Here is a 13,315-nt window from a genome sequence, read left to right on the forward strand (position 1 = left end):
TGGCCCTTCCTCATCAGTGCTAGACTGTCTCTGCCCAGACTGTCCTGTCCAGACACTATAATACCTCTGTAACTACATTTAATATAGTTAACTCTTCTAAAATTCTTTCCTCCCTTGGCTTTTCACAATTATATGCTCTTATGGTTATCTTCTGATCTCACTGGTTATTCCTCTTTCATCTTCCTATATGTATTCTCTAAGATCTGACCTTATCCCTCTGCTTTCCCTTTTAAAAAACATGTTCTCTTGGAGAGTCTAATAACTATTTCTGTGCCTGAAGAGCCCTACTACACTTACTATCCTTGAGCATTTCTGGAACTATACTCAACCCCTGCTCTATTTCATGTCTTCCTTAATTCTGTTAGTGATACATTACCAAACATTTCTGGTACCAACATACAGTTGGTACTAGTCAGTTAGTTAACTAGCTGACTATTCGTTTTTCAATATATTAAGTGGTTTGGTAGACATGTGTGCTGCTCACTATTTCCAGTTCTCTTTTTCTTTTACAAGCACATGTGATAGTTATTCCCACCTTCTTGAAGTCATGGGACCTGTTTGTTCAGTGAAATGTGAAGGTAGTGGTTATATCACTTCTTGGTGAAAGCATTTAAGATCTGGTCCACAATTCTCCATGTTCTATCATCCCTTGCAATGGTAACTGTGGAAGCCTACTTTAACTCTGAAGTACTACAATATAAAAACAGCGTGGAATGCTGAGCCAACACATGGAAGACAGCTGTCTAGAAAGTCCTGTAGTAGACTTCCTATGAACAAGAAATAAACACTTATTTTAAGCTACTATAATTTTGTGGTTGTTTGACTACAGTACAACCTAGTTTGTTCTGAATGAAAAAAACAATCTTGCTGTCATCATCCTAATTAAGACTCTTGTTTCATCTCCCAGAGATTGTTGAATTTGCATCCTAAGTGTCACGTGGTTACTTTTTTCTCCAGTTTTATTGAGGTAAAATTGACAAATAATATTGTAATATATTTGAAGTGTACAATCTTATGCTTTGATATATGTGAAAACGTATGTATACATATATATGTATATGTATACATTGTGAAATGATTTCCACAATCAAATTAATTAACACATCCACCGCCTCACATAGTTACCTTTCCTTCTTTCTCCTTTTATTTTTGTGAGAATTTGCTACTCTCTTAGCAAATTATACTGTATACAATACAGTATAATGAACTATAGTCACCATGCTATAGGTTAGATCCTCAAAACTTATTCATCTTATAACTGAAAGTCTGTACCCTTTTATCAGCCTCTCCCCATTTCCCCACCCCTCAGCCCCTGAAACCCCTGAAACCCATGAAATCTCCGTTTCTATGAATTTGACTTTTTAAAAACTCTACATGTAAGTGATTACATGCAGAATTTGTCTTTCTCTGTCTGGTTTATTTCACTTAGCATAATGCCCTACTGCCACACATAAATGTGCAACATAGATAGATAGATTTCACATGTTCCTTATCCATTCACCTGTTGATGGACACTTCGGTTGTTTTTTTCATTGTTGGCTCTTGTAAATACTGCTGTAATAAATTTGGGAGTACAGATGTTTCTTCAAGAGAGTGATTTCATTTCCTTTGGATATATAACCAGAAGTGAAATTGTCAGATCTGCTGTCTGGGAAATAACCTCACAACATAACAGCTGTGAGTTGAGTTTTATTCAAGACTTACTGAGGACTGTAGCCCAGGAGACAGCCTCTCAGATAGCTCTGAGGAACTGCTCTGAAGAGGTTCATATATATATGAATTTTTTGGCTGGAAAATACATGTAGTCAAGCATACATCTTGGTAAAAGATTACTGCTAATCACATAAACATATATCTCCAGTTAAGGATTTTAGTGCTTGTCTATGTATAGGACGATGCAAGAATCTGGGGTCATTGAAATTCTTCCTTAGATACACTTCTTAACTATCTAGGGGCCCATAGATCCAAAACACAGAACACTTTATCCTGAATTCCTTTCAGCATGTATTTGTAAGTCAGTGAGTGTAGTGGCTAATGACTTGATCCTTGTAGAACTGGAATCGTGGGCAACACTCTATGTTTACAGATCATATGGTAGTTCTATTTTTAATTTCTTGAGAAACTTCTGTACTGTTTTCTATAATGGTTGTACTGATGTGTACATTCCCACGAACAGTGAACAAGGGTTCCCTTTTCTCCACATCCTCACCAACACTTGTTATCTCTTGTATAAATGTTACTTGGTTTCTAATCTGATCCATTTTGTAAGCATTTAACAAGTAACATTCTTAAAGTACAACCATAAAAATCACTCTATCTAAAACAAACAAACAAATAAAACAAGACAGGTCCTCAATGCCTGTGGTTTAACTACTGTAGTATTTGTTTGTTTTTACAAAGCAAATATTAAAAGGTTATTGTAGAAAAGTAAAATACATAAATCAGCAAAAAGAAAATGATCTATAACCCCACCACTGAAAATGATCACTGTTGATATTTGGGCATAAATATTCCCATATATATATATATATATATATATATATATATATTTTGGCTGTGTTGGGTCTTGGTTGCTGCACGTGGGCTTCTCTAGTTGCAGCCAGCGGGGATACTCTTAGCTGCGGTGCACGGGCTTCTCATCGCGGTGGCTTCTCTTGTTGTGGAGCACGGGCTCTAAGCACACGGGCTTCAGTAGTTGTGGCACACGTGCTCAGTAGTTGGGGCTCACGGGCTCTAGAGCGCAGGCTCAGTAGTTGTGGTGCACGGGCTTAGTTGCTCTGCGGCATGTGGGATCTTCCTGGACCAGGGCTCGAAACAGTGTCCCCTGCATTGGCAGGCAGTTTCTTAACCACTGTGCCACCAGGGAAATTCCCTCCCAGACTTATATTGTTAAACTGAATTTTGTTGAATGTTTATGTACCAGTCACTCTTCTAGGCACCAGGAATATAGCTGTGAACAAACATTAAAAAATTCCTGGGCCTCCCTGGTGGCGCAGTGGTTGAGAGTCCGCCTGCCGATGCAGGGGATACGGGTTCGTGCCCCGGTCTGGGAGGATCCCATATGCCGCGGAGCAGCTGGGCCCGTGAGCCATGGCCGCTGGGCCTGCGCATCCGGAGCCTGTGCTCCGCAACGGGAGAGGCCACAACAGTGAGAGGCCCGCGTACAGCAAAAAAAAAAAAAAAAATTCCTGCCCTCATGGATTCTAGTGGTTGTTGACTGAAAAAAAAATGCACAACGTGAGAGTTGCAAGTTAGGTTTTATTGGGAGCAAAATGAGTACTATAGCCTGGGAAAGAGCATCTGAGATAACTCTGAGGCACTGCTCTAAAGAGGCAGGGGGAAAGTCAGTATTATATATGACTTTAGTGAAGCCCCGGGGGTACATGCAGTCAAGCACACATTTTGGCAGAGGCTTGCTGCTAGTGACGAGGAGCAGATGTCACTGTTAATGATTTTACTTCTTTTCTAGATATGAGAAGATGAAAGAATTTGGGCTCATAAAATCTTCTGAAATTATCTAACTATCTGAAGGCCTGTTCTGTCAGTTTTTCCCAGAGCACAGAGTGCCTAATTCCTGATTACCCGGAACTCCTTTCAGGGTGTGTTGAAGGTCAGCGGCTGCAGTGGCTAGTGACTTAATCTTTGTAGAGGCAGATGGCAAGTGCCAATTTTTAGCTGGCATGGTGGAGAGAGATGAGGATGCAGGTAATAGACATAATTAATAAGTAAATGGGACAATATACCAGTAGAAGATTATATGGAGAAATGTAAAACTGGGTGAGGGAATGGTATTAGAATTAGGACTAGGAAAAGGGATTAGATTAGCAGTTATATTTTGAATAAGATTTAATTGCATATTTAAAAGTATACTGAAAACAAATTTTGGCCAAGTGAAATTGACCAAATGTTAAACAATATTGAGCTAAAGGCAAAATCATCTTCACAGAGTGAACTTATGCAATAAATTAAAAACTTGAAAATTTTATCCAAAGATGTATTATTAAATTTCATTTTAAACATTTCAGGGTATTATTTTTCAAAGTTCAACATTACAGTGTAGGTAGGACACATTGACAACTATTGTTAGCACTGTGATGTAACTTTGTGGTCTTAAAATGACTTAGAACTTCACATTCAGTTGGAGTCTTTGAAAGATCAAGATTTTTCCTTTAGGTACCTTGCATTTCTCCAACATTTCTTTCTTCATACTCTTTATATTTTTTAATGTCTGTATGGGAGATGATTTGTTATGAATGCTGTTGATCCATGATTTTGGAAGTTTTCCCTCGTGAAATTTTGAGAACTCAAAATTGATATTCTAATTCTTCCTAACAAATGAGGAAAGACTCATGGCCTAAATGCATTTAAATATTCAATAATTAAATATAGTATTTAAAGGTCATTTTGTTTTATGTTCTGATTGCTAGTCCACCAAACAATTCTACCGAGATTAGAATTATATTTATAATTAAGTCACTTGGGGTGGGAATAAAGTGGTGAATAGATTGACATGTAGATTCAGACACAGCAAGAAGGAAGAGAATTTAAAAGAGGGAAGAATAAGGATATATTCAACAATTCCTTTGGAAATTTTCTTAGAAAAAGTGACTCTAATATCAACTTTCATCCACCTGGATCATAAAACCACAGAAAGCTAGAGCTGGAATATACCCTTGAAAGATCATCAGCCTATTGACTTTCACTCACACACATAGGAAATCAACTGATATTGTTCACTGGGCAGAAATACTGGAATGATAGTAGTAAGTGTGCCTTAACTGTGTGCTACTCTTTAACACACTAATTGCTTCACATGTGTTATCTCTTTAAATTCTTCTGTTAACACTGTGAAAACCTACTACTATCTCCATTTTACGGATGATACAACTAGTAAGCTGCCGAGCATTTTCATTTGAATCCAGGAGGTTTAGCTCCAAAGGCAGCCTTAAACATTAAGTAACATATTTCAAATGCGCTTGCCTAAGCACAAAAAGCAGAGGTAACATGCAAAAACCAAAAACGAGCTGTTTGAAGGTGATAGAATTTGATATTCTCTTTTTTCCCAAAACATTTTTTTTGCTATAGTTTTTTTACGCTATAAATTCAAGAACAAAACAAAAATGTAGACAATCAAAACTATCACATTTGATTCCAGTATCTCTGTTCTCTGTAGCCTTCCTAGAGTTCTCATTTCGCTTCTAGGTTTTGGTTAACATCTTCATCCCCAATGTCAGTCTCTCAAGGTGTTTTCCTTCTAAGCCAGGACACCCGACCTCTGAGTCCTCAAAGTATTCTTGGCCACTCCACCTTCCACTCCGGCTCGCTGGAGGTTGTGTTTTGCGTGTGTGTGTGTGTGTTTGTGTGTGTGTGTGTGTGTGTGTGTGTGTGTTTTACTGCGTTTGCGTCCCCTTTTCCTTGGCAAACTTCACATTCCGGACACCGGAACGAAACGCTGGAGTTTGGGAAAGGGCGAGGAAGATGTCTCGGCAGTGTTTACTAGGCCTTCAGCACTCTCCCTGAGCCCTGCCCCCAGCTCCGAAAAGAAAAGCTTCCAGGAAATGTCCTTGTTATCACGTCCCCGTCGGGCTGGGGGCTGGGAGCGGGCCGTCCCCTCCGCCCCCGGCTCGGCTGCTCCGCGGGCGCGCTCGCTCGCAGGCGCCGCCGCGCCGCAGTTCTCAGACAGCAGCGCTCCAGTCGCAGCCCCGCGACACGCCGAGCGCAAGGGTCCCCGCCGCGACGCGCCACCGTCCCCGCCCGCGCCTCCGCGCGCTTCGCCATGAGGGTCCTGGGTGGGCGCTCTGGGGCGCTGCTGGCGTGCCTCGCCCTAGTGCTTCCCGTCTTGGAGGCGAACTGTGAGTAATCATTAGCGTCTTGTCTTCTTCTCTCAGCATTGCCAACTGAACTCCGAGCCCTGCTGGGAGGATTTTCTTTTCTAGGGCTGCAGCCTCCTAGAAAGTTTCCAGCAAGTGCTTCCATCAGCCGTGGATCTAGCGGGCAGTGTAATGGTGGAGGCAGGGTCAATATTCACCCTGCTCTGGGAATCAAGTGTTGCCTACAGGACAGATTCTAGAACAAGAGTGATACTAAAAATCAATGAAGGAATTAGAACACGTACCCATTTGCCCCAAACAGTTGAAGTTCCCAGTCAGAGGACAAGGATGAGCACATTACAGTATAAAAGTAGAGAAGAAAGTCAGCCCACTCTGTCTTCTCTTTGTACTAGCGCCTGTCCCCAACCAGCACCCCCTGCTGCAACCTACCTCCGCTCTGCAATGCCTGGACTTTGAGCTTGGTTTCCTTATCTCAACATTGACACACGAATTATTTGGGGATGAGTGCGGGTTTGCGTAGCAATACGGAGATGTCATTTTTTTAACCTTGAAATCAAAAGGACTGTTAAATATTGTAGTTCTCAGATAATTTCGTACTGAGGATTTTTGATGGAGTGCCACTGATCTGAGGTCGTCGCATGCGTTCTTTGTACTTTAACTTTGTGTTTCCTGTTCTTTATGTTCCCATGCCTGGATTCAAGGCAGGATATTGAGTTTTCTCTCTCTCTATATATATATAGGGATATCAAGGCATTTAGTGCATCTTAGTTGTCAGTTAATTCGTTTGTTCTTTAAAGGTTAAGCATGCTCTCTGGTCAAAAATGCTTACTTGTGCTATGTTTTATTCTCAGGAAATGGCATGGGAGAGATAAACTCTGAATTACACCATAGCTTTTAGATTGGTTAAAGCTCCAGTGTAAACTTTTCAAAGATGACAATGTCAGGAGACTTAAGTAGGAATTTACTAACATTCTACTAGTTTTATTAGTTTTTATTAGTTACAGATCAGGGTGAATGAGGTGTTTTAAAATTCTAATTTAAAGGCTAAAACAACATTTGTTGATTTTATATTAAAGACGCACAATAGCAGAATTTCAACATACAAACCTCTATCATTAAGCCTATATATGGACCACATACAGTAACTCATTAAGTATATAGTTCAGTAGGACAATCAAGTATTTGTCTGATAACCAGTGTTTTATTTTTTTAATATTTATTTATTACACACCTGCACTTCTGACCTAGTATACTATATGAACATTATATTACGTATATTTAAATGAGCTTTTAAAGGATAAAGTCAAAATAAATCTGAACAGTAGCACTGGTGTTTTCTTTCTGTACCTTAATGAATTATCTTGCACACTCTCCTGGAATGCAATCATTCCATTTTGGAAGTCACTAAAATATTCTACCAGAATGAAATGAAAGTTCATGAAAGTGAAAACCAACAGAAAAACATTGAAGAGAGAAAAGAACATTTGGAAATGGAGAGAAAAAATAATCACAGAGGGGATAATTAAAACATGAAAAACTACTGGGTCTAAATAACTGGTAAATTGTAATCAATATGAAAAGACTAACATAGGAAATAATGTGAACATCGCAAGGCAAGATTTTGGGAATAACACTTAAACATATGGAGTATGCTCTCATCACAGAAAGTTGTTTTATTTTTTTTTTTTTTGCGGTACACGGGCCTCTCACTGTTGTGGCCTCTCCCGTTGTGGAGCACAGGCTCTGGACGCGCAGGCTCAGCGGCCATGGCTCACGGGCCCAGCCGCTTCGCTGCATGTGGGATCTTCCCGGACCGGGGCACAAACCCATGTTCCCTGCATCGGCAGGCGGACTCTCATCCACTACGCCACCAGGGAAGCCCACAGAAAGGTTTTTATTGACCCCTACACAGACTGAGACAGCTTCCTATTGGGAAATATGATTTTAGAGTGTACAAGTGAAGCCAACAAAATACATAGAATGCATCCTCCAGAGCCAGCCATGACCCTCCCATCCATGGGAGCCTAGAGTACATTGCCACTGATAATCATTTATGGACTGGACGGCCATGCATTGTCCTCTCAGGGGTCTGCTTGTTGAACTCTGTACCAGAGAACAAGGTTGTTAATTGTGCTTACAAAGAACTATATGGGTAAATACATAAAACATGATAACAGTGTTTTAGAGAGAAGAAAAAGGCAAAATGGCCTGCCACACGTACTGCTTGTCACCACAGGAATTGGCTAAACCCTTTCTTTTTGTAGAGACTGTTACATGTTCATGGAATCTAGGCAGAGTTAAAAAATGATGTGTGTGTCTATGTGCATTATACAGAGATAATCAAACCATACATATGGAGAAATCTTGTTATATATAGACACTGATAGCATATATAAATTAGTTCTTTAATTCTAGTTTAATTGGATTAAAAATCATTTCTGGTTTACTGATGAGAAAACCGAGATACAGATGGAATGTGTTTACTCCCTAAGATTGTAAATTTGAGATGGAATTCGAATTCCAAGTATTTGATTTATTGTTTAGTCCATAGAAATACAATCACTATTTAAAGAAAAAGTTTAAAAATCACAGCTTTAGGTTTGAGATAGTTGAGAAATCATCCAGTTCAACTTTTTTGAAATTGTTCAGAGATGTGAACTCACTTTTCATACATGCTTGTATCTATATCTGTATCTATATGTATATGTGTATCTGTCTCTCTATAGATTTAAAACTTATGCTGTCTATATATTGTATACCACACTAAAGGCTGTGTGAAGAAAAATAGAAGAAAGGGGATGTCCCCTTTGGCTGTGCTAATTTGGCCCTTTCCAGACTTCCACTTCTGCTTAGGTGCAGTCTACCCTTGACATTACTGACTCATATTTTCCTTCTCTTTTTTGCTTTCCTCTTTCTTTCTCTGACCATTTCTTTTACTGTTTATCTATCTTTGTCTTTTCTTAAATTTCCTTTATTTCAGAGTCCAAAAAGTTGCACTGATGGAGAGATTTTATCAAGCTTAGGTTAGAGTCGGGGTTGGTGCTGGAAGAGTTAGAGACAATATCTGGTGTACAGCATCGTCAACAACAACAACACCCTATGCTGTATTCTCTTGCCATTAATCCTATCTAGGATATACAGTCATGCTTTTCATAATAGACCTTTTCTGTCCACCAAGTTCAATATCCTCTTTAATAGCTAAATGATCTATATGCATATTTAAACTTTCAAAATACTCTGAGAAAAAATATGAGAAGCCTGATAATACATATATTAATTAATCTTTAGCTACAAGCAACAGTACAGACTCTTGCTAACTAAAGCAGAAAGAAAGAAAGAAAGAAAGAAAGAAAGAAAGAAAGGAAGGAAGGAAGAAAGGAAGGAAGAAAAAAGAGGAAGGAAGAAAGAAAAATAGAGGAAAAAAAAAAGCTGAGTGGATTTATTGGAAGACCTACTTAATGGCATGTTGAATAACCAGGCCTAGGGAAGCCAGGGACTTGGGCATTTAGGTGATCTATATAGTGAGAACTCATGTGCTCACTCTGTGAGGAGCTGCCATCAGATGACTCAGTTCTAACTGCCTTCTAGTTCTGTGCATACCTGTTCATGATTGAATTTCTTAGAAAAGAGAGCCTGATTATTTTGGCTTAGCTTGTTTCTGGAGTCCTGTGGTTGACAGCTCAGTAGAATCAGGTGGAGTGCCAGAAGGACAGCTCCCACAAAGGAATGGATCCTGGGAAGGAAGCAGAAACAAGAGAAGTCTACACATTCCAATTACTGGCTGTACAACATACACACATGCCTTCTTTCCATGAACACCATTTGAAAAACATTTCAAATATAATGCAGATATTTCTAATACAATGCAAATAACTAATGTACGGCAGAAAGGACCTCCTCTTCAAGAGATTCCAGCCACCACACTCAGAGAGGAAGGCTCAAGGCTACCATTTCCTAGTTTAGTATCACCAGGTGATGTCCTTGCCTCCTCTAGTTCTGTCACAATTCTGTGTCAATGTGCTGTGCTTTATGGATGAAATGATACATCATAGTATACCAACACATCCTATATTCCAGAAAATAATTTTAAAAAGACAAGCAAGGGAATACAGGTACTGGCTTTAGGGCTTGCCTGTCTCTCTTGGTTTTAAGCTAGAGCTGGTATTTATGACTTATTCCTTCACTACCCAATTCATATGTCTCCTGCCTTTAGGCAGTTCCTCATGTTTGATCTTTTTGTCTACTCAATGAGATATACCACACCCTTATTCAGGAAGAACCTGAGCCCTGTTGTTCCCACCTATGGATGATTGTATCTATCTCTTCTTTACAATTTCTATTGTGTATAGTAGTCATCCTGGAGAGGCAACACTTCTGACCCTGACTTGTATGTGGCAACTACACTATTTTGCCTTGATTATTGTCATTTCAGCATAGTTCTCTCTTTTTTTCCAACAGGAGTAAAGAACTTGAAATGGCTACATAGCAGTCTCAGCTTCTAATTCAGTGGAAAATATGTTAGGTTTCCTAGTGAATGCATTCCTTCTTGGTTTCCCAATTTCTAGATGAACGGAACCTACTTGTAAAGAAAGAAACCAAAAAATTTGAGAACAGGTCAGTCAGTTAGGTAAGTCCCCTACACACGAACGAGTTCTGTTCTGAGAGCGAGTTCGTAAGTCCAATTTGTTCGTAAGTCCAACAAAGTTGGCCTAGGTATCCAAGTAACACAATCGTACTGTACTGTAATAGGTTTATAATACTTTTCACACAAATACTACATAAAAAACAAACACAAAAAATAAACATTTTTAATCTTACAGTACAGTACCTTGTAAAGTACAGTAGTACAGTACATCCGCTGGCATACAGGGACTGGCATCAAGTGAACAGGCAAGAAGAGTTACTAATTGGAGGAGGGAGAGGAGGTGGGAGACGGTAGAGCTGAAGGATCGTCAGCAATAGGAGATGGAGGGCAAGCTGCAATTTCACTCACGCCTGACACTGATGGCACAGGTTCTGGTTCCTTGCTGGATTCAATTCTATCTACCCTCTTGATAAAAATGATCCAGCAATGTCTGGGGAGCAGCTCTTTTTTTCTTCTCATAGATGACACGGTAGCACTGGATTGCTTTCTGAACGGTTGCTGCAACCTTCGTGTACAATTCTACGTTTGGTTCCTGTGCCTCAAAAACTAACAGTCCCTCCTCAAATAAAGAAAATCCCCTTGGCATTTCCTGCATCATGAACCTCTTCTTAGGTGTACCAGCTACATCACCGCTGCTTTTATTCTTGCTTCTGGACATCCTGGGCTTGAAATAAAGTTACTGTACTACTGTACTCTATACAGTAAAGTACACAAAAGCACAACCACTTTTAGAGGATGCACGCACGTGACAGTGTACGCCAGACACCTGAACTAACTTATGTGATTGGACACTCGAACGCATGTTCGCATCTTTGAAAGCTCGCAACTTGAAGGTTCGTATGCAGGGGACTTACTGTAGTTTCTTAGGGCTGCCATAACAAAGTACCACGACCTGGGTGGCTTAAACAATGGAATTTATTGTCTCACAGTTCTGGAAACTAGAAGTCTGGGATCAAGGTGTCAGCAGAAATGGTTCCTTCTGAGGGCTGTTCCATGCCTCTGTCCTAGCTTCTAGTAGCCTCAGACATTTCTTGGCTTGTAGATGGCATTCTCCCTGTGTCTTCACATCATCTTTCCTCCATACATGTCTGTCTCTGTTCCAAATTTCCCCTTTGGATGAGGATGTCAGTCGTTGGATTAAGGCCTGCTCTTATTACTTCTTCTTAACTTGACCATCTGCAAAGCTCCTATTCCCAAATAAACTCATATTCATAGGTACTGGGGGATTAGGACCTCACCATTTTTATAAAGGACACAATTCAACTCAGTCACTAACCATCAAATCATGACAAGTACTTCTTCCCTTTCTACCTTCACTCCTAACCTGTGTATTTTGGCTTTAGGCAAAAGAGCACCAAATATTAATGATTGCTGGTTCAGAGAATGTACCACTTTTTAAAAAAAACACATTTTGGAAGCTAGTACTGTGTCTCAAAAGGCAATAACTAAGCCCTCAATAATTGATCAGTCCATAATTCCATAAGGCTAGCTCTTTCCAGGTCTTAGATACACAATAAGACCAATGAAAAGCATAATAATCATCCCATTGACTTATTTCTTTAATTGTGGAGTTAATTCTAAAGTTGTATGGCTTAGCATAAAGCATTGAACAAGTCTTCCAGTAGTGGTGCTGATGGAAAAATTAAATCCAAATAAAGAATAAATGTCTCTACCTCTGAGTCCAATTTGCTGCTCCTTCATAAAAAAAGTGCCCTAACCATTCATCAGGTAACTGGTTGGCTTTTGTAATCTGTCTGATGTACAACAGCTGAATGAATAGCAATTCTTCTAACAGCAAGAGCCTGTGACCGTTCGTGAGGGAAAGTCTGTGTAACTGAGTCTACATGTAGTCTCCATCCTTGCCACCATGGCTGCCTTTTTATGAATATTTAACAAGCACTAAACTGAGTGACACAAAGCAACAGCCTGAAGGCCATATGTACCCACAGAGTTGTGTGTTGGTCCTCATAGCAATTTAGAAATCAGAAAATTTCATCCAAAATTTTGTTTTTATAACTTCTTTTGAAAAACAAAGGAAGATCTGGCAATTCTGGGCCCACATTCCAACACAGCAAGATTCAGCTAGAGCTGGGACTTTCCTGGCGGTCCAGTGGTTAAGATTTCGACTTCCAATGCAGGGGGTGCAGGTTCGATCCCTGGTCAGGGAGCTAAGATCCCATATGCCTTGTGGCCAAAAAAAAAACCCCAAACATAAAACAGAAACAATATTGTAACAAACTCAATAAATACTTTAAAAATGTCCACATCAAAAAAAATCTTAAAAAAAAAAGGTTCATCTAGAGCTGATGCAGAGCTACCTTCTTTAGATAGATTATATCCTCTCCAGTTTGCCATAATTCCAAACATTCCTCATTGTTTGTCACCAAATTCTCTTCCCTTGTTTATGGTACCTATCAGACACTTGTTGATTTTTGAGTTTGTGAGCCTTGCACTAGATTACCTTGAGAAGAACCACAACTGACAATCATTAAGTGGGCCATTCTGCCCCCTTTTATAATTAAGAACCTCCCTGGTATGGGGCTATCCACTTGGAACACAAATATTCTCAGCTCTGGGGCAATTCTTGCCCAAACTTCCTTGTTTCTAGGCCTAAGATCTAACTCTTTACAGGTCTCTGAACAACTGGACAGACCATTTGTAACTATTGAGAAAGTAGCAAAGATTCTGATCTCTGATAATTTCTCATTCTAAGCAAAGTGTACAATGAGAAATAACTGCTTATTTGTCCGCCCCTTGTGAAGGTTTTATTTCTCCTGTGCTCTTCAGGATCACCCTTGAGAGAGGCTGTAGTTCATTTCTGGCTGTAGCTTTGTAGCAG

The 13,315-nt window shown here is 39.8% G+C and overlaps 1 protein-coding gene across 2 annotated transcripts in view; it reads left to right on the forward strand.

Annotated features, from left to right (window-relative positions):
- Window positions 1–5,609: 5,609 nt before the first annotated feature.
- PROS1 (protein S) overlaps window positions 5,610–13,315 on the forward strand; it is a 60,479-nt gene continuing 52,773 nt past the window's right edge. Inside the window, exon 1 of one of the 2 annotated variants that reach the window (XM_082625602.1) lies at window positions 5,610–5,852. In XM_082625602.1, coding sequence (XP_082481728.1) covers window positions 5,777–5,852 — 76 coding nt within the window. In that variant the 5' untranslated portion in view covers window positions 5,610–5,776. The remainder of the gene's footprint in view (window positions 5,853–13,315) is intronic. The other variant, XM_082625601.1, reaches the window with a different exon arrangement.

This window comes from Mesoplodon mirus (assembly GCF_964341445.2).
Source record: "Mesoplodon mirus genome assembly, chromosome: 6".
Classification (NCBI taxonomy): Eukaryota; Metazoa; Chordata; class Mammalia; order Artiodactyla; family Ziphiidae; genus Mesoplodon; species Mesoplodon mirus.